Here is a 27,395-nt window from a genome sequence, read left to right as displayed (position 1 = left end):
TTGCTTGGTTGTGTGTAACTATTTTTTATAGTTTTTTTTTTCCCTTTAGTGATGTTTTATGTATGCGAATTGCATATTGCTTTCATTGTTTTAGGAACTGCAGCGGAGCCAAGACAAAGCTCCCCAAGGGTATAATGAAGTATATTCTTTTCTCGTCTACCGCACAAGAACTGAGATTGTACTAAAACTGCACGCCACAGAGGAAAACCACCAGAAACTGAAGGCGACCACTAAATTTGTATGAGACTGTGGATGGAGACACAAGTACTTTTATATCCTGAATTCCCACAATCATTCAGAGTGAGCTGGAGGTGACTGGCTCTAGTCAGAATGCTGTGGATAGGCAAACCTGATGAACTGGATTATATAGTAACTCTCATGGTACATTTCAATAGTTTACTTAGAGCTGCAAATACAGATTATTATCATTATTTATTAATCCAATGATTATTTTAATAGAAAGTCACTTTCGGCTTTTCTCGTTTTTTAGGGGTCGCCACAGCGAATCGTCACACTGACGACTCGCATGTTGACATTTGGCATGTGTTTTATGCTGGATGCCCTTGCTGACGCAACCCTGATTAAAACCCAGGGCGCAGCAGCAAGAGCGCTGCGCCTTAACCACTAGCCTACCAGATAATTTATATAAAGCTATTAGTTTAGACTTTAAAAGGTTATAAAACAGTGAAAAACCCCCGTCAGTCTCCCAAAGCCTGAGATGATACCTTCAAATCTGCTGTTTTCTGAGAACAAAGTCCAAATATATTCAGAATTCAGTCATATAAAAAAAATGAATAAATAAAAACTAACAACTGAGAAGCTGGCAGTGAAGACAGTTTGGCATTTTTTCTTAACAATGATTTCAGTGATTAATCAATTATCAAAATAGTTGCATATTAATTTCTTTGTTGAAATAGCTAAGTGATTAATTGAAACATTATTTTAGCTCTTATTTTACAGTTACTCCACTTTTTTAGATAAAAAAACAACTCCCCCAACTATATGGTGCCAACGGTCCAAATTCCAGTGGTAACTACCAAATGTGTTTAAAGGAGTAATTTACACTTTATATTTTATATAGACATATATGTACAGCCGTCCCTGGTAGGCTAGTGGTTAAGGTGCAGCGCTCTTGCCACTGCGGCCCAGGTTTGAATCAGGGTTGCGTCAAGAAGGGCATCCGGCATAAAACAGGTGCCAAATGTCAACATGCGAGTCATCAGTGTGACGATTCGCTGTGGTGACGCCTAAACGGGAAAAGCCAAAAGTGACTTTCATATAGATATATATGTACAGGTCTTTATTTAAAAGTACTTCACTCTTATTTGTTATCTCTTTTCCTAATACACATTCCTTTGCTTGTTGATATGTATGTACACATTGAGAGTGGCTGTACCAGAGTCAAATTCCTCATGTGTCCAACACACCTGGCCAATAAAGCTGATTCTGATTCTGACTTGTTAGTCGGCTAACGCTAATGTGGCTCAATATGTCGCAACCAGTCATCCGTAGTTTAGCTTGTCGCTGGGAAACAGGATGTGATGCGAGGGGCAAGGAGCAGTTAGGAGTAGTTTCTGGTGTCAGTTTGAGTCTCACCAGACTCTTTAGGGGCTGAAAAGAAATTAGGCAGAACAGCTTTAAAACTTTAAAATAATCTTAATGAGAACAAGGGACATCCTTAAAAATACTGCTCAACTACTTCAATTACAATGTACCTAGCAAATGTTTCATGAAGAAAATCTATTCAGCTCATATGTTAGGCTACACACAGTGCATTTTGGTGAGAAACACTCAATGAAAACTCACTGTACATGTAAATGGCACATACTATCTCATTTTATATTCTGACTGTAAACAACAGCTGGCCCCACTTTGTAATAAATTTGGCCCAGCTTGATCCAGTTACAGCTGTTGTGATGCGCATATCACGACTGTCACAGCCCCACCATCTGTACAAGACTATGGGTTGCACCTCCTGTTCCTTCTGGCTCACCAGTAACATCCACCAAATGATTCTTTTAGGCCATTGCCACATTAGACAACAAGAGCACTCAGAGATTGCATGTACCTCCACCAAGGCCCAACATTTGCTCATGCAAATACTGTAGATAGATACTTTACTAATCCTGTGGGAAATTTAGGTATCCAGTACCAAAAACACAGCACCCAAAGTAAAGATATGTAAGAATAAAAGGAAGGAGGAAAAAATCTAACTACTTTTAGGGATGGTCCCCATCAATGTCTGTAACAAGTATGTTGATGATCCATCCAGCCGTTTGTCTGTTATCATGCAAACAAACACACGGTACCAAAAACATAACCTCCTCAGCAGAGGTAAATACAGATATGTTCTGCCTAATTCAATACTGTCCTTAGCACCCTGCGTGGGCACCAGCTATGCAATATGCAGCACTGGCATCATCATAGCTCCATTTCACAGACGCGTTCAATGCAAGCTTTTAAAAAGGCTCCTTTTTCTCTTTCACCATCAGCTCTCTTGAGGCTTCAAAGCCTCTCCATCTATTTATTGAGTCTCATCAGCAATACTCCTATTTGTATCTTATTTACATGGACTTTTTCTTTTGCACAGTCAATGCACTTTCTGTATCTCATTCACACACTCTCATACACTGTACACATGAACCGTTTTTTATTCCACAAGGCCATTTTAGCACAAAAGAAGCCTTAGCTGTCAGTGAGATATTTAACTAATGGCCATGAAACACATCTGATTAATTCATATAATGCAGGGCTGTGCTAACTGTTAAAACAGCTGCCCCTCGACACTGTGTACTGCAAAGTGTGCTCTTGTAAATATTTGATGACCTTTTGACCTCATTAGACATGACTGAGTGAGCTCTGCAGTGCACACTCATACGTCTTAGTCACTGACTGGAGATGCAGTCAGAGTGGGGCTTGAGCTCAGTCATTAGTGTGTATGTGCCTGTGGCCTGGTCAGCACTGAATCAGAAACAGAGGGAGAGAGCGATGAGGGTGGTTTAGTCGGTGACCTCTGAGCCTGGCTTGTTAAGAGGGTCCTCCGTCTCTGCTCTGACACAGTCTGCCCTTCACCAGAGGAGAATACCACAAACAGGGAGATGGAAAGGAAGAAAAAGGCAGATTTCTGCAGCTATTTATGGTTTTCTGTGACTCTATCCACTTGGTCCCCAAGCAATCATTGGTATACCCTCACCACCTCTCCTGCTCACTGGCCCCCTGAATGTCACTCCTATTTAGGTCAGCAGAGCCAAGGTGTGGCTGCTGAGTGATGGGGCATTAGAGTCACATGCGAGACCTCCAAAAAAGGAATTAGATCCTCGCTATGACAGAGACGACAGAGGTGAGGGAAGGAAGGAGTGCATTGGGATGTGGCAAAGAGATGCAGATTTAGTTTTTTATCATTTGTCTCACGCAGAGGACACACACACACACACACACACACACACACACACACACACTACTCTGATCTTCTGTTTGTCCAAAAGCTGCCCACTCAGGAGTCCGTGGCCACTCTGGGCACTGACAGATAGAGTGGTAAACAGTATTAAAGCACAGCGATAGGCAATTATTTGTCTGACCCAAGTGGAAAAATTATGGTCGGAGACGACAGGGCAGGCTGTCACTGGCCAGCGTGGCTGAACAGACAAAATGAGACTATAGAGAGGGTTGAGGGTTTTTGCTTCAGCTCTTTCACAGTGATTCTTCAACTGCACTGCTTCTTCCTGACAGAGCAAACAGACTCATGACAAGACAGTGAAAACAGAAGCCAAACACATTCAAGTGCTATTCGGGTACATAATGATATCATTGTATAGGATCTTCTACTTATTTATGAGTACTTGTTTTTTTTTCTTCTTCTATCTAGTAGACCTTCTTGCAGAGACAGAGGATTTGTGCAACAGTAGGTTATCTGCTTTTTCCCAAAGTCAGACCCGTGTCAAAAGGAATCATTTCAAGTCTTAGTTCTAGATCACAGGCTCCTCCCCAGAGTGTTCTGACAATGTTAATGTCGAAAGCTTGTTCTTCAGGGCATGGCTAGCAGAATAACATGGCAGCACAACTCTACAGAGATGTTTGTCAAACTAGAAAGAGGGAAAAGTGGATTACATCAGCCCATGATGAGGTTACAGTACAATGTACAACTAAAGAAGATGTGGTAATAGGTTCCAGTCAGTGCAACCTGCCCTGGGGAAATGGGTTTTACTGGCATGCCCTCTGCCCTCAGCTCAGAAAACCTCTTTCTCTTTCTTTTATGACATCGTTCTCACTAACCCACAACTGCTGTACCATCTCTTTGACTCTAAACATGTGTTCATACTCAATGCAAAATTTTAGAGGTGGAGTGAGAATACAAAGTCAGTGGAGATTCTGTTCTAAAGTGAGGTTAAGATGAATCCATAAAAGTTGAAAATGTTACAAATTGAGTAAAAAATGTGTGCTGAAAGATTTACTTAATCATACAAAGGCAAAATGAAACCGAAGGGAAAATTTAGGAGTTGAAATGATTGTCGGAGTTTCTAGTGAGTTCTGAGAGCAGTCTGAGCTGTCACCTTTACATCCATAGACACAGACAACAACACTGCTAACTATTTACTACTACTGTAGCTTAACAGTTGGTCTGTCTGTACAGTCAACACACTAGACTATTTAGGGTGAACAACCACATACAGCAAAAGCAGTCCAGCTATCATCATAATGCAAAAATGAAAATTTGCTGAATTCATTTTAAAGTCTGTCTCTTACTGGTGAGTAACAGAGAGTGGTAGCGTTATCCCGAGCAGTGCTGTGGTGATCTAAGAATATTTGAAATGATTAGTGTTGCCTTAAATGTCTTTCTTTACTGGGTTCTGCTCCCGACAATATATTTTATTCCAAGACAGCCAGGCTCTTCAGTCTGAGCATGTTGCTTTTGTATGCAAGTGAACAAGTTAACACAATCTCTTCTCCTTTTGCTTTCTTATTAGCAAAGAGCAGGGTACAAAATATTCATGTAGCAGCTTCCCATTTATAGCTGGCACTGCCAGTTTAAATGGCAAACATCGCCCTTGGAAGGTAATATTAGATGTTGCCAATTTACAAGAACTCCATAAGTAACTTTATGACGGACCAAAATTAAACTCGACAGTTGCTAGGTTTGTGTCTTCTCTGCAAGCCACTGTATGTACTCTGCCAAAGGTCACTTGTGAGGAAAGAACCTCCACTCAAAAACACCAATACACAGTGTTCTGTAGTTCCAACAACACAAAATGAAAGAATAGCTTTAAACCAGGACCACCAGCATATGGATCATGCATCTTGTAAAAGAAGGTGGCTAAATTTAGTAGACTACACCTTTTATTTCAATGTGTCAGATACTAAAACTTGACCATGATACCCCTAGTATGCAAAGAACATTGTTTAGCAATTGCAAATGAAAAAATGAACTTGTAGATCTGTAACTGCAACTAATGTCAGTACAATAAACTTAAAAAGAAAATTCTCTAAGGTGTGGAGGACTGTGTGATCCTGGCAACTTGTCAGTGCTCGTGCCCGTGCTACAGACCCTGTGGCCTGGTCAAATAGCTGCTCTTCTATCAGCTTGACAATTCTCTAACCTTCCAGTCAGCAGCCCGACACAGCCTTCGGTATGGCCTGAATGGATCTGAACAACCCTCTGCACTCACATTAGCATTAGCAACTACTAAGCTGCTGCCTGTCTGCCTGGTGCTCCTCAGAGTCTCTTGACCTAGATCAGCCATCCGCTAGCTCTGGTGTTAACAGGCGCAGAGATCCAGACTATCAGCTGGACTGTGGCATGGCCTCTGTGCTCCTGCAAAGAGAGTTCTGTGGGAGGCATCAGAAGCCCACTGAGGAGCTACAGGTCTCAGCCATCCTTAGGCCCGTCTTAGCCTGTTAACAGCCAGATTATGATTCCCTGCTGAAGGCTGTTAATGTCCAATACGGCTGCCTATCACTTCAAAGAAGAAAGTGACGTTTGAACTCACCTGAGTTAGAGACAGAAGGGGCAAGCTAGGCCACTGCTTCACTCACTAAGAGCACTAAGGAGACAGAAGAAATAATAAATAGGCAGGAAATAGAAGTCACATGTGAATAATTTAGGGAGGAATAAATGACAAGCAAGAAACAGCACAACATGGAGGAAAGGACAGAGGGAGATGAGGCAACTGAACCAAGTGAGGAGGAAGAGGAAAGAGATTAACAGAGAAAAAAAATTGTTCTTCAAGGTGAAGCACATGCAGGGTGCAAGTCAGGAAGAAGAAGTGGACCAGACAGAACAAAGAAGAGATACTGAAAAAACAAAGAAGAGAACAAAGAAGACAAGGAAATGATGAGAATGATGACTGTATCACTTGGAGGTGTGAGAAAGCATATTCGGTGAAGCGAACAATGTGTGGATACTAGAAACTAAAAGAGAAGCTACAACTGTGGCTGCATGCAGGGGTCAACTCTGACAAATTTCACTGCAATATTAAAAAGCTGAGCAAAAGCTTCTCAGCTACACATTTATCGTACTGCATACACACATCACCTCAGTCCTCTGTGCCTCTGTAAGTACAAATACAGGAAACAAGGATCAAAAGGTGAACGATCAGCCAGTGAAACTCCCACAGAAACACCTGTAGAAAACACTGGGCATCTGTCAGGGATGGAGCATCATGCTTGCCAGTATAATGGACCAGTGTCAGACGCTGACATAAAGAAAGCCACTAAAGGCCCTCAGATCTTCCTCAGTGAGTTTATCAGCACATCAGGTGAGGAACAGGATGTCTAAGACAGCCATGTATTTTATCCAGGCATTCCAAAATAGCCAACATGAGAGACAACAGTCTGCCTGCCAGAATGCATTAGCCTGAACAATAAGAGACTAAACAGTTTATGGAAACAAAAACATCAATGCAATTTATACAGAACTGGAGAGTATCATGGAGCAAGATATTTACCATTACTGAAGAAATCCTCAGTTGATAATTGATGCAGGATAAGGTCAAGATTATTCTATTTTATTACCTTTTTTGTTTTTATGTTTATTCCACTCCAACTCCAGTCACAAATACGTACCCTAGTACAAGTGACTTAAACCCGTTTTAGCTTCAAAACAAAATGCATTCAAGCCGTGACACACACCACTGTAAAGAGGCAGAATAAGGAATATGAATGGTGGGGAACACAAACACCACAGCACTGATCAACACTGTCAAAAACTATCTTACAACTAACAGTCAGTATTTCTACAAGTGCTACGCTAAGCTGATCCCCCATAATATTTAATACTATATGTGCTGCTGCCTTTTAGTTTTTGGTAAGCAGTCTCCCTCCTTCTGTCATTTTTGGACAGGTAATAACATCTGTTTGCCAAAATAATTCAAATGAAGTGTAGCCTCCACTTTTCAGAACATACACAGAACCTTTCAGATCTGTATGATCACACATCCTGTCCGTTTATTCTCAATAAAATGAGACTGTTGTACTAACCTGCAAACTGAGTGTGCTGCTTATGTTCGCCATGGGCAGCGAGATAGCCACACTGGTAACCCTGGTGCTCTCCAACCACTTAGACAGCAGCTCCAGGGTCAGCAGCTTGTCCAGCCGAGCCAGATTCCCCACGTGGAAGGGCAGCAGGAGCACCAGGCTGGCCTTGTCTCCCCACAAAGGTGCCTCCAGAACCTGCACCATGTTTTCCATATCTTCGTGGTGACGGTACAAACCTGGAGGCAGGAGGAGGCAGGCACAGAGTTCAGGTGAGATCAGAGGATCAAGGAGACACTGAAAGCCTTTGCCAGAATGTAACAATTTTTCTACAGAGCAGCAGTTCTTTTGGAAGATTGTTCAGACTTTTCAGCTCTGTCACTGCACCCGACTAAATTACCTGAACTGAGGGAGAAAACACTACAGAGCTGGATCAAATCCAGTCAGATGTAATGTGAATACAGCCTTAGACAGGAAAGATCATTTTTCCATAAACGGAAAATGGCATATGACATTAAATAGCATCTCCAACATTTTTTTTACTGCTGTCACAGCAAAATTCATTTGCCTTATTGTTGTTTTAAGATAACACATTACATACAATATGACAGTCATATTAAATAAATCATAAGGTACTATACACAGTGATAAATGGCAGAGAAGCAGATTGGACTTTGCAGATGTTCAAGCCATTTTAGAGCTCACTTATTTGCTGGCAGGAGTACAGCAGCAACAGACTGTGTTTTACCTGCTCTGTGCATCATCACCACTTTAGTGTACGTCTTCCCCAGGAAGGTACGGCAATCTGTGAACTCCTCACTAAACTCTCTCCCCCACAGACCTGAACACACAGCCAAACAAACACAGAGGACAGAGCCATTTTGAATAGTGCATGATACTGATAGGTTGTAAGAAAATACTGAATGACTGAAAGAGGGGAAAAGGTGGCCACTCCGATAAACAGCAAAACACATATAGACATCATACACAGTGACACTGGCTGACACACCTCATGAATCATCGATATGTATTGCCCTATTAAAAAAAGAGGTCCTGCCCTTCTCAAAGCTATGGAGTTGGAGTACCATATCAGAGGCAGTTATGAGGTCCTTAATCCCCATTCCGTGTTCACCACATCCCACTTGGCCCTGCTAACCCCATGACAGCTGTCAATTTAGGAGGGACTGAGTGTAGTGGAATTACTGTTGTAATAACCTCAGAACACATTCCCAAAGCTGCTGGCCCGTTCAATGAGGAGGGGGGGGGGGAGGACATAGAGGGAGTCAGGAGGTTGACAGATTATTAGCTGTACTTATGTCACTCTTTTACGGATTATACCTGGGGCTGGCTACAGCTATAACAAATTAGGATTTTTATTATTGATTAATCATTCGGAAAGTTCAGCGCACACATGGCACAATGCTATGTTGGAAGGAGGACAAAAATATAAAATGCCACATTTGCTCTGATGAACATTTAGGGGCCAATTGGTTGGCTTCATCTTAAAGAGCCGATGGGATGCTTTTCCTTGTTTTCTGACTTATCTACAATGTAACAACAATGAATTATCATCTTAGATGTGACATAAAGCTCAACAAATCAGGTGCACTTATGTTCTAGTACTTCTATACAGAAGCAATTCAGTTTCTACAAGTCTCGAAAACTCACTCACAAGATCATTTTTCTAACAAAATAAAGTATTAAGTGGCACAGCAGAGCTTTCAGCTAAATACTAACATCATGACAAAGACGATACCAACAACCTGTATATAATGAATAATATTTACAATATTCAGAACCTTATTTTAGTGCGCCGGCATGTCTGCCGATATTTTCCAATTAGCATGACAAAAAAGTACAATTAAGGCTGATTAGAATGTCATTAGGTTTGCAGGTATTTTGTAAAAAACCAAAGAACTAGACAAATTGAACTTTTGACCCAGTGATGGCAGTAGATGAAAGGCTAAGGGTTACAATTTGCAAATTATCCTGAAGGGGACATCAATATGAGTACCACGTTTTATGTTAATCCATTAAATAATTGACAAAATATGGCACTGAAAACCATAACCTTTGGGTGGTGGCATCACAAAAGTCAAGGAATCACCAGTTTTTAAGATATTGTACATTGTCTGGAATTCACAAGTGTCTGTACAAAATATTGTGCCAACACATCTGGTGGATGTTGAGCTATTTCACTCGACAAAGGAAAACTTTGACCTGCTGGCAGTGAAGGAAAGGTCAGGAGATCAGCAAAGTCACTAAGGGTCATCCTCTGGGCACCATGGACACTTGTCCCATATTTCATATCACTTAAAAACTAAAATGTTAACCTCACAGCGGCACTAGATAAAAAGTCAGGGGATCCTCTATATGACAAGTAAACTTAAGTCAGTTTGTAAAATTGGTGCCTCTGATTCAACTTTGATCATTTTTCTGTTGATCAATTAACCAACTAGGGCTTTCAGCACAAGGGGTAGCTTTCCCAAAAGCCACCCAGTGTCAATTGGACGTCAGCCAATCACAAGTTACAGCAAAATGAAGTGATTCTCTGTTTCAGGCATGCTGGCACAAGTCAAAGCCACTCACACTGCTGCCTCAAACATCAGAGAGAGAAACATGATCCCGCTGGGGTTAAAAAAACAACTGGCTGCAAGCTAGCTGAAGTGGCAGGCATGTTGTTTAAATAATGTCATAACGATGAACAATTTCTCCACAGTCTGTACATATGTGTAAATAATATGAAGTCATATCAACCAGGGATTAAACTAATGACCTCATCGGTCTGCACAGCATACTGTTGATCTCTCTGTGTGGCTCTGTGGGCTTAGAGGAGCAGGCCTGCTTCAGGTTTGCACTGCATTCTTTTCTTTTATAATAGAGCACTGCAGCAGAGAGATCACCTGAAATCTGAATCCATTACCATCTATTGATGATAAACACAGAGACAACTGCACAGCTAAGAAATCCAATCACTCACAGACCTATCAATTCACACTGTAAACTTCAGACAAAAACCAGAGGAGAATCAATGAGACCGACCGGCTCCCTCTCCTCCCCTTCTACTTTTGATTACAAGTAGTTATGGTATTTCAGAAGCTATTATTAGAAGTTAAAAATGTGGAGACTTGTTGTTTACTCTCACCCTTTTTTTCCCCTCTCCTAGTTCTTCATGCTGTTGCATTATGTTGTGTACTCTGTTGGGGAAAAAAAGCAGTAATCTTATTTTCTTCTTCCTGTGTTTGTTTGTCTAAACCAAAGTCTGAATTAATTAACCAGTGTAGACTGGAACTCCCAAGGTAGGCTTTTTACATCGCTCCACTATGTCTGTCAGTCTGCTTTCCTCTCTCAGCAGGCCACCCTCTCTCGCTTTATTTTTCTCAGTTTCCCATCTTTTACTCTGTGTCTCCTTGTCCACTTCCCACTGAGAAATCCCTCTACACACTGATCCTTCTCTGCAGTCCATGTCTGTACTTTATACATGTTCCACTACTAATTATCCCTGACCTTTCCTTTCTGTGAATGCTGTGTTCAGCCCAGGGAAGGAGGGACAGCCGAGTTGTTTTAATTCTCTCCTTCAATGATTAACTTAAAGGGAATCAAAGTGAAAAAGAAACAAATATCCCCTTTATCCAGCACCAGCTCTGAAGCCGTTATGTTATCACACACACTACAAACTGCCTTGAGACCCTGAAATCAAAAACAAATTACAATTGACAAACCAGTGGCGGATAGTGAAAGAAAGAAGCAAAGTATTGACCACTTTTAAATTATGAATCAAAACTAACGAAATCCAATTTTCTGTAATCTAATTAGTGTGCTGCAATCTGCCGTATAATCTAATTTGTATATTTCCTCCACAAAATGAATGAATTGACCATTGAAGGTCATTTCACAGAAAAACTAATTTTATAATGAAGCCAAACAATCAAAGAAACGTAATTAAATTGCTTATCAATATATAAACTGTCAAGGAATGCTATTTTCGGACACTTGTCTATCTGCCAGCGACCTGTTTTCACTTCAGCAGCCTTGCCTTCTTTGCACTTAATAAAAAGAATACCTGTACGAGGAAACGGGAGAAATGGAGGAAGATGGACACAGATAAGGACGTGAACAGGAGACATGAGGAAAGGAGAAAGAGGAGATGGGGGTGGATAAGACACGTAAAAAGAATGACAAAAGCACAAAAACAGAGAGGACAAAAGAAAAAGTGAAATAGAACATCATCATCTTCTGTGGAGACTGCGAACAAAATGAGATTCAACATCAGCAAGCAAATGTTGTTTGTGCTGTGAGAAAGAAAAAAATGGGAGATTATAATCCTGAAAAGTTACCATACAAATGGGAAATAAGATATTCGCTATTTCTGGGACTCGTGCTGAACTATTATCCACTTGTACAAACACTGGCAACCTTTAACAGCCTAATAAAAGTCAAATTAATCTAACTCTTTAACCTTTAACGACAGACTTCAGATAAAAATTAGACGGCTATGTTTTTGGCATGTGACTGTTAAATCACAGATGGGGCTTCTAACTGACTGGATTTGTATCGAAACATTGACTAGTTTCCACCCCTGCAGCCTGTCACAAAGAACAGATCTGAGCCAAGCTGTGCTGCCGCAGACTTGGAGCGCTCCAAGCACAGATGTTGGGCATGACACAGAGGGAGAGAGTGTGGACACTTGTTACTCAATTATTTAAGATGACACATCACCCACCAATGGAAGATGAATAAGCTCTCGGTGATAGACCCCAGAATCATCCTTTATCTGCTGTGTCCACCAGCTGGAGTCCGCCGCACGCGCGCACACACAGGCACACATACAGACAAGTGCACTGCATGCAGGTGGGCATGCTGGCTGCCTGGCACACACAGTGTAGTCAGCAGTGCTGTCTGAACACTGAAAACAGTACTAGTTTTAGAATATTAATATTCTAAGACTTCTCATCCAATGCAGTAAACAACTCCTGTACAGAGACATGGCATAACTCCAAAGCACACCAGACTTCTTCAGCATCTCTCAGTGCAGCCAAGCCACTATGTTATGTGTCTATATTAAACCAGTTATGCCACTGGATTCTCACCATAACAAAATAACCCATTGGCTATAGGGTGGCTTCATTTAGAGTCACTGCCATTTAAGACACACTAATAAATGATATGTTTGCATACTACTTTATGACATCCCATATCAAAAATGACATTTTCCAAGATTTTGTGACCACAGACCAAAGTTACGATTAATGATAGACTGATTAATCAGCTGGTTTATTAACCAGGCCTATGTTTGGCATTTTTAAATAATCTGTATTGACCGATGTCTGCACTTGTGAGGCTGATTAACAAAAAATGTCTGCAGATGCATCTGCAGAAAGCAAATGCATCTGCTAAACCATTTTTTAAAAACAGTTTAGATTTTTGATTACTTGATTCCATTTTTTAAATGTTTAAATATTAATTAGGAGTACACAATGTAGCAAGCAGAGACAGTGCTCATCTTTTAATTTTCAAATACTTGAAATAATTCATTTATTTTCAGAATTCATTCATGTTAAATGATCCTTTAAGTTGAGGTAATTTGTGTCTCTATTATTAAATTGTTGTATTTTATTTGATGGAAAAAAAAACATCATTATATATCAGCCACTGGGCTCCACACTCTTTAAAGATCCACAATGGCAATTGAAAAACCCATACTGGTTGATCACTAGGAGCATGATGAAATAAGTCTAGACAACCCCACTTGTAAACGACTAGTCTATCACCTGTGCACTGTGTCTACTAACCTTTTAATCGCAGAGCACTGGCCAGTATCAGTGCTCCAGCCTTAGTCTGGATTTCTGTTCCCAGAGGAGCTCCTTCCCATCCACCAAGGCCAGCTTTAGCCCAGCCATGGAGCTGTTTCAGGTCGGCCTTAGAGTCTCCTTTCTCCAGTGGCTTGTGCTGCAGCCTGAAGTTGGCCTGGCTGTCCTTCACAAAGGCCTGGCTCACTGGAGGAGCTTGCTTTGAAAACAAAGCTGAGGATGTGTGCAGGTGAAAGCTGGTCCCGTTAGCTTCAGTAAAGCTTTTCAACGCCTTGGCCAGATGCTCCCTGACCTGAGATCCAGCCTTGGAGGAGGACGAGGTCTTGAGGAGGTCTTGAACCTGGCTGGCAGTGGTGCCTGCAGAACCCCCACCAAGAGCTCCAAGTGAGGAGGCCACAAGTAGAGGGGAGAACAGGGTGTTTACTGAGCCCGACTCAGAACGGAGGACTTGGTGCAGACGGAGACCCAGATTCCAGGTAAGGTCATCCAGAAGAGGAGGAGGAGGGCGAGGTGGAGGGCTGGCTGGGGCAGCAGGGCTCTTCTTGGATGTACTGATCTTGCTGCCCTGCACCAGCAGAGCTGGCAAAAAAATGAGGAGATAGACAGGGAGTGTGGGCAGCATGGCAGGTCTGGAGGAAAGCACAGGAGGGGAGTGAGATTTGGTTGCACAAAAAAACAAACAAAAAAAAAAAAACAGTGTGTATGACAATAAGTGGAAGGAAGACATTGCATTCCTCTCATTTCTAACACAAAGAGCATACTGCTGTGCAGATATTCGGAGTGATTTTTAACTGTGCAGCTGTTATTACACTGTTCTTATTTTGAGATAAAACAATATGGTCCCCTCTGGGCTGTAAAACTCCCACTTGTACAGACAGCAGCCCCTTCTCCCACAGAGCCCCAGCAGTAAACTTGATTTTGTAAATTCCTCTCCACTTGGCAACATGGTTATTATCTCACCCGCAACACAAAATCCGGAGTGTGACAATTAACTTTGATTAAGTTTCAAAGGAAGCTTTTTTTAGTCTAGGGCTGAACAAGAGGATGAAAAGGAAAGAATAAAATACACGTTTTCCTACCCTGCCTCACAAACAACCCGGCTTATTGATTTTACTGAGCCGGTGACAGGAGTGACTGGAAACATCTGCTGTCTAGCTCTGCCTACGCGCTCTGGATTTTTTTTTAAGACCGCTCGGCGAACAAGAAAGAAGGAAAAGTCGTTTGTTCAACTTTACCCGTTGATTAAATCGAGTTTATTCCTCTGCTCCGCCGCTGTCCTTGTACCTATGCGCTCCGGAGGAAGTGGCGTTGGGACTGCGCTCGGACGTGGCACTGCGCGGAGGAAGTTCTCCCCTCAACTTCATCCACAAACTTTGGTTCTCCCGAAACTTCCAAACTTCCCAGAGAAGCAGCCGCGACGCTGCTTGTGAGAAACGGCGACAAAGTGATAGATAATCTGATTCACCCAATAAATAAACCCTAAATACTCATATAACCCCTAGTTTAATGCAGGTTAATTACTAAAACTATTTAAAAATATATCATACGAACCATCCCGTTTTCACAGTAATCGCCCCATGATTAACTAAAGCATTACAGTCCCGCTATAGAGCAGATATCACTGCTATGTCTGCAGCTATAAAGTATATAAAAGCTATCAAATAGGCCACATGTATATTTACATGTAGGCTATTTATATATGTAAAATCCACTGGAGAAACCCCGCTTTAAAACTGCTGTATTATCCGTGTCCCACTGCTTTGGACAGACATAATACATGTATGCTTTACAAAACCATAATTAAATATTACAAGGTCCCTGCAGGGCTATAGCCTATATCATGTTTATGTAATGTTGGCCACGGTATAAAGTAACAAAAATCAGCCAGTTGCAGTAAATGAAGCGTTCCTCCATACATTAAAAGAAGGCTTTGTGGGTTAGTGTGGACAATAGAGTCTTGTTCTTGGCTCTCTGGGGGTTGTAGTTCTCAAAACCACTCAAGCGGGGTCGCTAATGGTCTTCTCATGGCCTCAGCTCAGTGACCCTGTGAGAGGCTGCTGCCTGTGGGCCAGGGCCTCCCAGACACCCAGCCCTCCCAGTGGACAGGATATAACCAGTAGGCTAATAGCTCTGTTTTTTTTTTTAAGTGTTAAATCTGTCTGCATAATTGTTAATTATGGAAGATGCAGTAACATTTATGTAAAAAAGGTCCCTGATTTAGATTCGTTATATTTTTAGTTCTAGTTAATGAAATGAAATTTGCAGAGGATCATCACACGTTCACCCACACCACCCTAATACCCACCGTTCCTCACTCTGCAGCAGCTGTACTGACACAGCCTACTGTCATGGAAAAGTAGGGCAGAGCATGCAAGCCTCTATTACATCTGACCCTTCCAAATGTCCTCATTCTGTATTCTCCTCATTTCCCTGTTTCTCGTCTCTCTAAATTCTACTGGCCTTTTTCCCTATAGCAGAACAAGGAGTTGAGAGCAGACAACTTGTAACATGACTTCGAGAAGGGGATTATTGCCCAAATTGAAGGATGGAGAATGGTCATATAGGGTCCTGATCAATAAATGTAGAGATAGACTAAGAAGGCTAGAGAAGGATCAGAAAGGGATATGGAGGAAGATAACTGCTCAAGACCACCAATGCTCAGCAGCCAGGCTGAACATAACAGCTTGTAGACCCAACCAATTATTTACCCCAGCCAAATCAATAGAGCTCTCTCCGAAAGATAGCCATCAGCAGCACTATCTGGAACACATTCACAGCAGAAAGAACAAACACACACTGAGCACTCTGCCGGCTGCCACTCTCGCTCTCTGTCTCTTTTGCAAACACATTTCCCTCGCAGACCGTTATCAGACATCCTTAAAAGTAAGACACACAACACGTAATTATTGGACATCCGCACTGAAAAGAGAAACATAAAAACAGCATATGTCAAACTACACCCAGAGCGAACATGAGACACATAAGGCATACACACATCTGTGACTGAGGCTGAAGCCACTCTGACAAAGGATGCATGTCAGTGGTGGTAGGTACATGCGTGCAACCTCAGAGGCCGTAACCCTCACCAGAGTAGAACCACCCCCCCCCCAAACACCACATCACAGTCAGTCTCATCAGCAGCAACACATATTGTGCAGAGGATTCGCACCACAGTTTAAATGAGTCCCCCGGTGTTGTGACTGGGAAACTAAGATGTTTGTCAGTCAGCAAATTGTGCATTTAGGGATTTATAGAGGGATGCCCTTTAGCCACAATGCATGCTTGCCCTCACCTCTCTCGACCAAGTTTCAAGGCCTGATTCAGTTTTACAGCTGCAGATTTCATTGTCTTAGGCAGTAAATGCTGTATTTCACTCCACGCGACCTGTTTACATTGCCATTGTTCTTGGCTGTTTCGAAGTTAAACGCCAGTGGCTCAAGGGCCCAGCAACAGAATCAGCATTTCACATTGAAAGCTGTTCCGCTCACTGCCAGCTGGCCTACAGCTCCATCCACTCGCCCCATCCCTATTCTTGCTCTCCTTTTCTCTTCAACATGCATTCACTGTTTCACACATATTGTAGCGTTTATTTTACACTACTCTTCTCTTCCCCTCTGCTCTTTCCAGAATGAAATATTTCCCTTCATACTACATTAGCTCAGCTTCTATAGACTCCTTTACACTCCATAACTTCCTCTCCTTTTTCATCAATCCCTCCAAGAGGTTATAGCTCCCTCTATACTCCTCCTACCTCTGGGGCCTCCCCACATACATATATTTATTTCCTCCTCTTTTCTTTCCACCCTTCCATCCATTATTCTTTCCTGGAAAGACATTTCTAAGACAGGACATAAAACAGACATAAGCCCTTTACCATAAAACAAACCTGAAAAAAACAACTACTTTTATTATGAATATGTTTAAATGTTCACCCACCTCCACCTTTACACCAACAATGTCCACCTCTTTTTCCTTTCCACTTCTCACCTCCTCTCGTTCCTTCATCCCTACTCCTACTCATTTCCCATATCTCTTCTGCTTTTTTCTCCTTTTCCATCTAAATCTCTCCCCATCCCTCTATGTCTCACAAATTTTGGAGTCTGGACAAAACAAACAGTGTGTAACATGTGAGCCCCTGTTCTCGTCAGTTCTGGCCTGCCTGTCTGTCAACAGCTCTGGCCCCTTTCAACTAGTAGTGAGCTGGTTTAGACCCCGTCTGGACAATTCCACAAGGTCCTGTTGGTTTCTATCAAGTTTCATTGTAGTCCTTTCAAATTAAAGCTCTTACTTAGCGTCTGGCAAAGCTGCTAAACTGCAGCCATGAAGCATTCCCTTAACCCCAACTTCATTCTGGCTGGAGGTCTTGTACCAAACCTTGACCATAAGTAAAAGGTAAACATATTTACATATAGCAGGATTATTTAAAGGTAACAAAGACCTTGACCTTTGCTGTTTTTATTACCAGTAGCTTCTATTCATGGGGATTCAGTAACACAGTTCTATTCAAAATGTACAAAAATCACCCAAATGAAGGAAGAGAGACAAAAAAGACAAACAAAAAAGGACAGTACAAATATAAAGCAATAATTTAACAGAGCAAACAGAAAACAACAACAACAAAAATGTTTAGGTCTGCTTTACTGAAGATCTAAAAATACACATATTAGTTAGGACCATGGGAGAGGAGTGCATCCCCCTGACTGGGATGTTTTTTCCCCACTTTGCATCTAAGGTAAAACATTATAAAGCAAAAGGAGGTACAGATGGACTGATGAAAATAAAGGGAATATATACATTTAATCGATGAGGGAACAGGGAGGGGCCAGTGGGCAAAATGTGAGGAGGGGCAGTGGTGCTCCGGGTCAGGGTGAACATGCTGAACAGTGCCAAAATCACAGACACATCTGCTGTTCATCTTGAATGTCTCCTAGAAGCTTTAAATGTTTCCTGCAGCCATGTGAAAGTGAACTGTCAAGACAGAAGGGGGTTGGTGTCTGATTTTCTTTGTGTGTGTGGAAGAAATAGATGGTCTCACCTTGTTTTGTTTTCATTAGAGGTGTCTATAAATTACCCAAACTCCAGTGAAATGCACAGAAGTACAAAAGCAAGGGCTCACATCTCATCTACACAGCAGGAAAGGCAAATAAGTGACTTTTAATGTGCTCAGTGAGTCACACGGAAAAGCAAATGCCAAGCACCCACAACTATACACATCTGCTTCAGGCAAGTGTCGACAACTATCTTTATAGGAATTACAAATTACTCTTAACCCCGCCCCGAGTAACTGCCACACACCTGCGATACAGATCACTCAGACTCCGTGGTATAACATCAGCACGTCCGCTTTTTGACATTACACCGAACACACACACACGCACACACACACACACACACACACAAAATCACAACTTGCAACCGCATGCACACAAAGGAATCAGAAATGGAAATACACCTTCAACAGACATATGTTGACCACCCCCCCCGGCTGCAAGTTTGCCAGCAGCCAGCTGGTACTGTCATGTCTGATAGGCTGGAACAGAGACAGAGATGGAGACGAGGCCGGGAAAGGGAAGAAGGAAGGAGAGAGGCACGCTGGGAAAAGGGTCTACAGCAGAATGCATTAGTAGGACCCCTGTCTGTCTGGATGAGTGTTACTAATTGGGAAAATGTATCAAACCCCGGTGAGTCATCACAGTCTCATTTTGATCCATAGGGATTTTTTTTCCCCATCGCTCATTCCATGTCACTTTTGTCTGCAGCTCTCCTTTCCATAAATGACCTCCTGTTTGATTTTATAAAGAATTTAACTAAACATGATCATGACAGTGATGAATGGTGTATTGACAATTTGCATCATTGAAAGATCATCTTTTGTACTAGCTCATCATCATCATTGTGTGTAAACAATGTTGTTTTTAATAAAAGGAATACAAGTATGATTTTTGCTGCTCTGCAAGACAATTATAATTAAAACATGGTTGATGAAGACAAATCACTGCCATTCAAAAAATGAGCTCCAAATAGCAAAAGTGCTTAACACAAAGCAGCTTATTATTCCAGTATGTTGCAATGTCTGAATTAACCTCCAGACAAAGATACATTTCAGTTGAAAACTTAAAAATGTGAATTTGTCATTTATGAAAATGAATGGCCACATAGCAGCTGACCAACTGCCCAACAAAAACATTTGATCCTTGAAATTCAGCATCTAGTGTAATACTCTCATTTTAAACAGCTATTTTCTAAGTTTTAAGGACACTAAGAGATAAAACTTAACATCTGTAGTGTCTTTAAACGTGTGCAAGGCAAGTTTATTTGAATAGGGCTATTTTCTAAGTTTTAAGGACACTAAGAGATAAAACTTAACATCTGTAGCGTCTTTAAACGTGTACAAGGCAAGTTTATTTAAATAGGACATTTTTATACACAAAGGCAATTCAAAGAGCTAAACGCGATGCACACTAATAGATAAAACATCAAAATGCATATATAGATAAACCATTAGAATGCAAATTAGATTCAAACATTAAAAATGACCATTACATGAGAGCACAAAAGTAGCAACATGCAACTGTAGAGACCTGGTACTTGTAGGAGGGCTGTGGCAAACTGTGGATTCTCACTGTTCTCATTATACTTTGTACCTCTTTCATCAGTCTTCTCAAGACTAACCTCTGAGTAATTTATACCAGAGGTGAGCCTATACTTTCTTCTGGAAAATTTGAAACATCAGTGTCACAACCTCATACCGGTATACCAAAAGTACCTTGCAAGCTCTCTCTAGTTTGTCTCTGTAGAAAGTCAAAACAAATTGCCTCACACCTCATTAAAAGACAGATGTCTTGGGGAATGATGCTGAGCTTGATAAATAAGGTGAAAAAACTACTCTGCTGTGTTTCTGTAAAGAAGGTCAAACAACCAAAATGTAGGGGCTTTTCTTGAATGAAAGTGGGTCCAATTTTGTTTCATTTTGTTTTCATTCTTTACATAACTATAAAATGTGGGTACTAAAGGAGTAAGGAGGAAAAAAAGAAACAATAGCACTATATACAAAGATAAGAACACTATGTCAGGTATACTCGCTCAAAAGCAGGCAAAGTGGCCATGAGCAAAACATTTAACCATAAAACATTCCAGTGGAGATGATCCTGTTTCTTAATACATCCATAAGATGATCAGAGGCAAACAGCAAGCTGTCATTTGCAGTAGCAAGCAAGTTACAGTACAATGCACAAACATTATCTTTGGGGTATTTGCTTACTGCGAATTCATAAATACACTGAAAAAGGCAGCTTTATTTTCTGTGATTTTCTTGGTTGTCCATTACTCGCTAGGTATTTAGTCCATATAAAAGCCAATATATCAATAGCTAATGTGTTTTGGAAAACAAAACAAAAAAACACTTCAACCTTGCAAGTAGTCTATGCAAGAAAGTAGCAAGAATACTGTGCCTTAAGTCTAGATGGTTTTTTTCAAGCTCAAAAATAAACTCTCATGCTCAATTTGCGTAATTAGGGATTTTTTTTCAAGCTCAAAAATAAACTCTCGTGCTCAATTTGTGTTATTAGGGACAAGGCTTTTTCATTTTTCATAAACACATAGGCAAACTATAGAAAAAAATCCAAAAGTTACCCAAAAACATAAAAACTAGTGAAGTATATGTATATTTACCTCACTATCCAAGCTAAATAACTTACCTGGATATGTTCATCAAATCAAAATGGGTGATGTATCCAGAATTATGGAACTTATGACTGCCCTTTCATTATAATAAAACGTTATTGCAATTTTTTTATGATTGTTTCTTAAATTTTACTGGAGAACCTTTACATGCCTCCCTTATATTATACAGACAGATTATGCATATATTCCAAAGTCCTTGTGATAGTAATGTACTTTCAAATAAAAAGCTGTCACACGCACATATGCACAGTCTCTTAACGTATAGAATGCAGTGACTTTTGAACAAGATATTGTGAAGTCCTCACAATCACAGCCAGGTAATGGCCTACCATAAAGTGTGTGGTAGAGCTCCGGTCACCCTGGTCCCATGTTTCATTCACAACCTCTCCCCATGCATTGCCATACATATTTATAGCGGTAACTGCATTTACATGTACATGGACACATGCACACACGCACTCAGAGGTTCAGCCTAACCCTGAGGGCTGAAGCTGTCATTTTAGTCCTTCACAGCGGTTACTGTATGCATGTAACCCATGGAGCGCATACAGAGATCCATTGTGTGCTTGTGTGATTCAGACTGACTGATGGATGATGGCTGCGGGGCAGGTGGGCATTGAGTCATCTGCCAGTGCTGTAAAGTGGATGGATGGAGGGGAAACAGGTGGAAAATCTGGGGGCAGGGGTGGAAGAGACTAAGTTAGGTGAAGGTAGACTGTCGGTCAGGCTGCCACCCAGCCTCCACCTCCGCTTAAGGGCACAGTATTGGAGGGAGTAAATCAAAAACAATGTGGGAATGGGAAGCAAGGGAGAAGGGGGAAAGGTTAAAGGTCAAAATATGAGGCACAAGAGGGGATTAGAGTAACAGAGATGCAAATGAAGAGTGTAACTGCTTTATTAATCACTCTGCCTCGGAAGGTGAAGGGTGTGTTAGATGCAGGGAAATCGCAGGCACACACAAAGATACAGCTACAAACGGGAATTCTGGTAGGCAACAGGAAAAAGCAAGAAGAATCAGATGAGTAATGCCACAACAATGAAAGCACAGACAGCTGCATGCCCAGACAGAATTTAAAGAGCATATAAAAAGAGCAAATAAATAATGAGAGGTGTAACATATCACCGTGTCTCTGTTAACGGATCAACAGGTGATGTCATATGGTTGGATGAAATACTGCCACGCTGAGTTTGAGGAGACAGGGTCGAGATGGGAGAGGGAGTGTAACTGCAACCTTGGAAAAGAGGAAAAAACAGTTCTTTCCATTCTCATTATCCCTTCATCTCTCCCTCCCTCTCCAGTTTGCATCAAAGCTTCTCTGTCTCTATCCACGTCTCCTCCCCGCACCGCCACCTCCCCTAAGCCGCTCTGCTATTTGCTCCGGCGGGGCTTAAGATGGAAGGATTTCACCCTCTTCTCCCATTGTGTCAGTTCATTTCCAGTACAGCGTGCTATATGCAGAGCCTGCATCTATCAGCAATGAGATATAAGCTGCTATGAATGTCAAGGGTCAACTTGTGATAATATTCTGCTGTTAATGGACCACCGTGTTATAGGGCCCCTAATACCCTTGGAAATGACTGCTCAGACACAAACTGGAGTGTGTGTGTGTGTGTGTGTGTGTCACATCATGGGGCCGTGAGACTACCCTGCAGTGAGTCACATGACTAATGCAGTTTTAAACTGTAAGCGGGATTGACCATTCATTTGCACTTCAGCCAGCCTGTATACATTTCTGACCTTAGTTCATAGTTCCACTTTGGCACTTGTACTTCTCTAAAGCACCGCAAATACAGCAATTTAAAAAAGACATTTAATGGTATTTAAGGGACACGTGCTGGGGGACATGCAGGCATGTATTAATTCAGTTTGTATTCATCAAAATTACATTAGTTTCAGCCATATCCAGTGTGAAGTCAAAAGATGTACACCAGTAGGCTTGTAAATATTACTTCACTGTAATTCCAAAGTGGCCACAGGTGCAGCCCTCATGCATTTATTAAAAGCACATTTGAATTTTTAAACTGTTGAATTGCTTTGTGTCATGATGCTGCTCTGCAGATTCTGTTCATGTCTCTCCTCCTGCTGCAATGACCAATAAAAGACTCATATTGTGGAACTTAAAGGGGGCACTGTCCACCGCATCCACATTTTTAAAGATTCCCACAGAGACAAGTTTAAGAGCAAACAGTAGATGTAGTAAACATTCGGTCTAACTTATATGTTCTTTTCTTCTTGGGACTAATGAGACCAGTACTGCAAGATTACTGGGGCCATGTAGAGCATTTATACATCAATAATTCAATGACATTAATTTTGAGACACAAAAACAATTGTAGTAAACAAACAAACAAAAAGACCACAGCTGAGCAGAACGGCAGCCATTGCTCTGCCGCATAATACATAGTCACAGCGATAAAAAGTAAAGGCAGTAAAGGGAAATGTGGACACGTGCTAAAAATACTGAGATACAGAGGGAACCAATCATCTTGACATTGCCACAACTGATTAAAGCATTTATACTAAGTGTAATTTGATAACCCTATTTCAATGATTAAGAATTCTAGACCGAGTGGTTCTTAAATCTGTGAATGCAGTGATTTAAGAGAGGAAGCACTGATTTTACATTTATTTTCCACCAAGCTGTAACAGATGTCTCAAGACCTCTGTGACTGGGTGTGATTCCGTTCTTCTGCTTGAAGTGGCTCTGCATTGTGCTCAGTCCAGTGCTAACTTTAACTTTTGAAGCGCTGTTTTTCATTTTATTAATAAAAGCTGTGAAGAGAACAGCGAGAAACAGCAAAATAAAAAACAAGTTCAAATCCTGCATTTAAAGCTTAACCGAACAGATATATCAGCAAGATGATCGAATGCAGCATCATAAGTACTTATTTTGAACAATGGCCATTGTAAGGGCATTAAATGATCAGTTCACTGAAGTGTAAGCAGTACTTTAATACCAACCTCTCTTTCTACAGCCACGTATCACTTCCCTTAACCGCACATTTCACTCACGTGTCTTAGTCTAACCCAGCAAAGACACATGGAAAGGATGCAAGGAGAAAGGAATCAAGGAAACAGGTTTTCAGAGACATGAGATGCCCTTTCATATGGTGTGTCATCTAAAGTGTCCGATCACCCAGTGATTTCTAATAAAGTGGCCTGTTGGTCCATAAAAGACAAAGCATGATCTCTTGTGTCCTTGCTCATATCTCCTCTAGCCAGCCTCCTCCTCACTCCTTGATCCTAGCTCCTCTGAACGGCAATAAGGTGAGACATCCTCCAAGATGGCAGACTAGTTTGACGTCCTAGTCAAGCAAGGATTGAGGAGTGAGTTAACGGAATTGGGATGTACTCCATGACTGTCACCCAGTCAATCCCATGACTAGTATTAAACAGCTATTATTATCTGCTTCTGGTGGCAGTTGTGTGCAGGGTCCTCACTGTTTGCCCAAAGTGGGTTATACCTGTTAAAGTTATACTAACTAAACAAACCCTTTCCTCTCCAGACAGGTCTTTGTTTAGCAGAGATGGTTTTTAATACACATGGATATCCTGTGACTTGAAGACTCTTGTCCAAAAGATGGGACATGTAAAGACTTTATTAATAAACATGCTTTTTATGGGTGTTCTGGTGGCCGCGTGGTTCCTCTAGTGTACTATGTACATGTGCACATTGTGTGCATGATGTTGGCGGTTTGAGTCCAGTCACTGACATTTGTCATAGGGCTCTTTGTCTCCCCCATTTTCTCTCTGCCTCTCTGTGACTCATTGAACAATAGAGGTGAAAATGAATGGTGGAAAAAAAAAAACAACTTCAAAAAGTGCTCTTTGTTTGAAAAGGACTGCACATGGCCTTTCTGGTAGCTGCAAAATACAGTGAAATAGAAGGCAAAAGCAACCAGTCTGCCTTACAGATATACACACAATTTGAATTACAGCTGACTTCAAAAAGAACTAACAAGGTAATACATTTTTATTATGTTTCATATTATCAGGAACTGCATGATAATCTAAGGTTTTTTTTAAGTAGGTGTGATTTCTTACATTCATACAGTACATTGTATAATGTTATAGAGTTTTAAAGACGTATGCAGTGCCTGAGACCACCCTGCAGGACATGCATCACATGATGCCCTCAGATATAAAAGCAACCTTTTCATAAAATGGCACCAATTCTAGCTTTTCTTTGCCCCCAATAACCCTCATCCTGTTGCACTACCTGGCTTGATTTACGGTCGTCAAGGTAACCGCTCCATTATAAGCCTAATAGCTTGCAAGGAACAAAGCATGTCATAATTTTGACAAATTTCTGTATGGCTCACTGGAAAATCATTGTCATTATAATTGCCATTACATGTGTATACCGCAGCATGAGCACGTACCGAGGCACCTGGTATTTTTTATTTTTTATATAGTCTGGTTCTGACAGCACCGACAAAGAGGGCAGAATAAGCACCATACTGAAATCTGTTCTATGCAGCTTTTTTCTCAGACTCTTACTGTTTGATGTTTACTTTTTGAAGGCAATTTAATTTTTTTTTCTTAATTTCTTATTCTGACAGCAGGAGGTTGACACAGAAGCACAAGAGAAACATTCTGCGTGGTTAGGACTCTATGAGCTATGATGATACACAGTACTGAAATTCAAAAGGCACAGCTCCTTTGGAGCAGGATCACATTCCCACTTTGTAGAAACGATGAGAGCGGCACGGAGACATGGTAATAAAGCGGGAGGCTGTAGTTCCAGGTATGCTGAGGCCTTTTGCATAATGAACAGTATAATTATTGTCTGTTCCTCTACTGAATTGTGTTAGGTGTTAATCCTAACAGATGAGAGCTCAGGTGGACAGAAGGCAGTAAAGAGCGAAGAGTTGCAGGGTTTAGTGTGCTGTGGCCTCAGCTGTAATGAAGCAGGTGGATGCAGCGGAGGTAGTAATCTGGGAGGCTGTATGCTTTATTACCCCATTGTCTTCTGATGAGGGTACCACACACACATGCATATGAGAAAAGAGCAGAGAGATAGAAAGAGAAAGAAACTGTGCGAGGACAAATCTGAATGTGTGAAGACAGAACCAGAGGACGAGGGAGAGAGGAAGGGGAAGCAATCGTCCTAATCATGTTCCTCTCTCTATCCTTTTCACCAAAGCCCTGCTCCCAGCTCCACATTTGGATGCATTAAGTTGCCTAAATTATTTCATAAGCATCTCGGCCTTCACCACCAGCGCAGGCAGAATGCAAGGGAATGATGTACAAGGCACTGATTAGACCTAATTATGAATCCTGATTAAGGCTTTTAATTAGTCGAGCCAGCACTTCAGCTGGAGAGGGTGGCAGAGATGGAGAAGACAGTACAGAAAGGAGGACGGGGGACAAGGGGAGGAGGGGAGCATGGGGGATTTGAAAGTGGAAGAGTCTGCAAAGAGGACTGAGGTGAAGCATATAACGAAAGAATGCAAATGAGCCAAGAAGAGATATAAAATATTGGAATATTAATATGTCAGCATTGAATATTATTTTGAATCCCATAATACTGAAAAGAATGAGTAATACATGGGGCACAAAAATAAAGACAGGTACAGTAAGACAAGAACTAGTCTCCGCTTGATCTGAGCACAAAACTTTTCAGGAGGATTCAGTCGGTAAGCTCACACTATTTTCAAATAGTTGACACTGACTTATGAAAGATATTGATTAGAATATTTTTCAGCAATTCTTAGTGATTCCTGGGTGAGGATGTGCAAAAGGTGGCTCAGTTAATGCAAAATATGAATCATGATGCAGCCATTGTTACTTGGAAACTGTTTGGAACCGTGCAGACCACATCATAAATGTCGTTACCTAAGCTACAGTATACTACAGAGGAAATAATTTAGCTAGAGTAAAAGGTGCCACTGAGGGAAATGCAATTAAGTCAAAGCAGCAGCAGTTGTTAGCAAAACAATCTAAACACAAGATCCACTTACTTGCTTAATTGTGTCTAAGCTTTCAACCTTTTCCCACAGTCTTTATCAGCAGATGGAGTTGGCTTAGTTGGTTAGGGCTGTCAAAAATATGAAGATTGAACATTTAATTGTTTAGGATTATTTTAAATACATCCCACAAAGCCTATTTTAAAATACGCAGTAGAATCAGTGTTGTCCCCTTCATTCTCGGCATCTCTGCCACCCCACTCGACTCACAAGGCAGTTGTGTTTTACAAAGTGAGTTAACGGCTTTATCCAGCACTTTTCCATCTGCTTCTGCTTGTTGCCTTTTAGATGGCTCGGAGTGTAATTTTCTTTTTAGCGGAGCATGCCATTTTCTTCCATTTTGCATTAGCAAAGACAACAACAACCCTGTTTACTCACTGGGCATGCAATCAGTCTTAACCACAGAGCGTCTTAGGAATAGCCTGCAGCCCGCTGCAGTATGAGGCACGGTGTCTTGTGCTTATA

The 27,395-nt window shown here is 41.3% G+C and overlaps 1 protein-coding gene across 1 annotated transcript in view; it reads right to left on the bottom strand.

The window, feature by feature from the left end:
• The window catches only part of serpinh2 (serine (or cysteine) peptidase inhibitor, clade H, member 2), a gene marked incomplete at its 5' end in the record, with an annotated part of 106,896 nt that overhangs the window by 2,898 nt on the left and 76,603 nt on the right, over positions 1-27,395 (bottom strand). Inside the window, 3 exons of the mRNA XM_020620487.1 lie at positions 7,474-7,706; positions 8,216-8,308; positions 13,260-13,856. Coding sequence (XP_020476143.1) covers positions 7,474-7,706; positions 8,216-8,308; positions 13,260-13,856 — 923 coding nt within the window. The remainder of the gene's footprint in view (positions 1-7,473; positions 7,707-8,215; positions 8,309-13,259; positions 13,857-27,395) is intronic.

The sequence above is a fragment of the Monopterus albus genome, unplaced genomic scaffold, assembly GCF_001952655.1.
Source record: "Monopterus albus unplaced genomic scaffold, M_albus_1.0 scaffold238.1, whole genome shotgun sequence".
In the NCBI taxonomy this organism is placed as follows: domain Eukaryota; kingdom Metazoa; phylum Chordata; class Actinopteri; order Synbranchiformes; family Synbranchidae; genus Monopterus; species Monopterus albus.
This window is presented reverse-complemented; position numbering and strand designations above follow the sequence as displayed.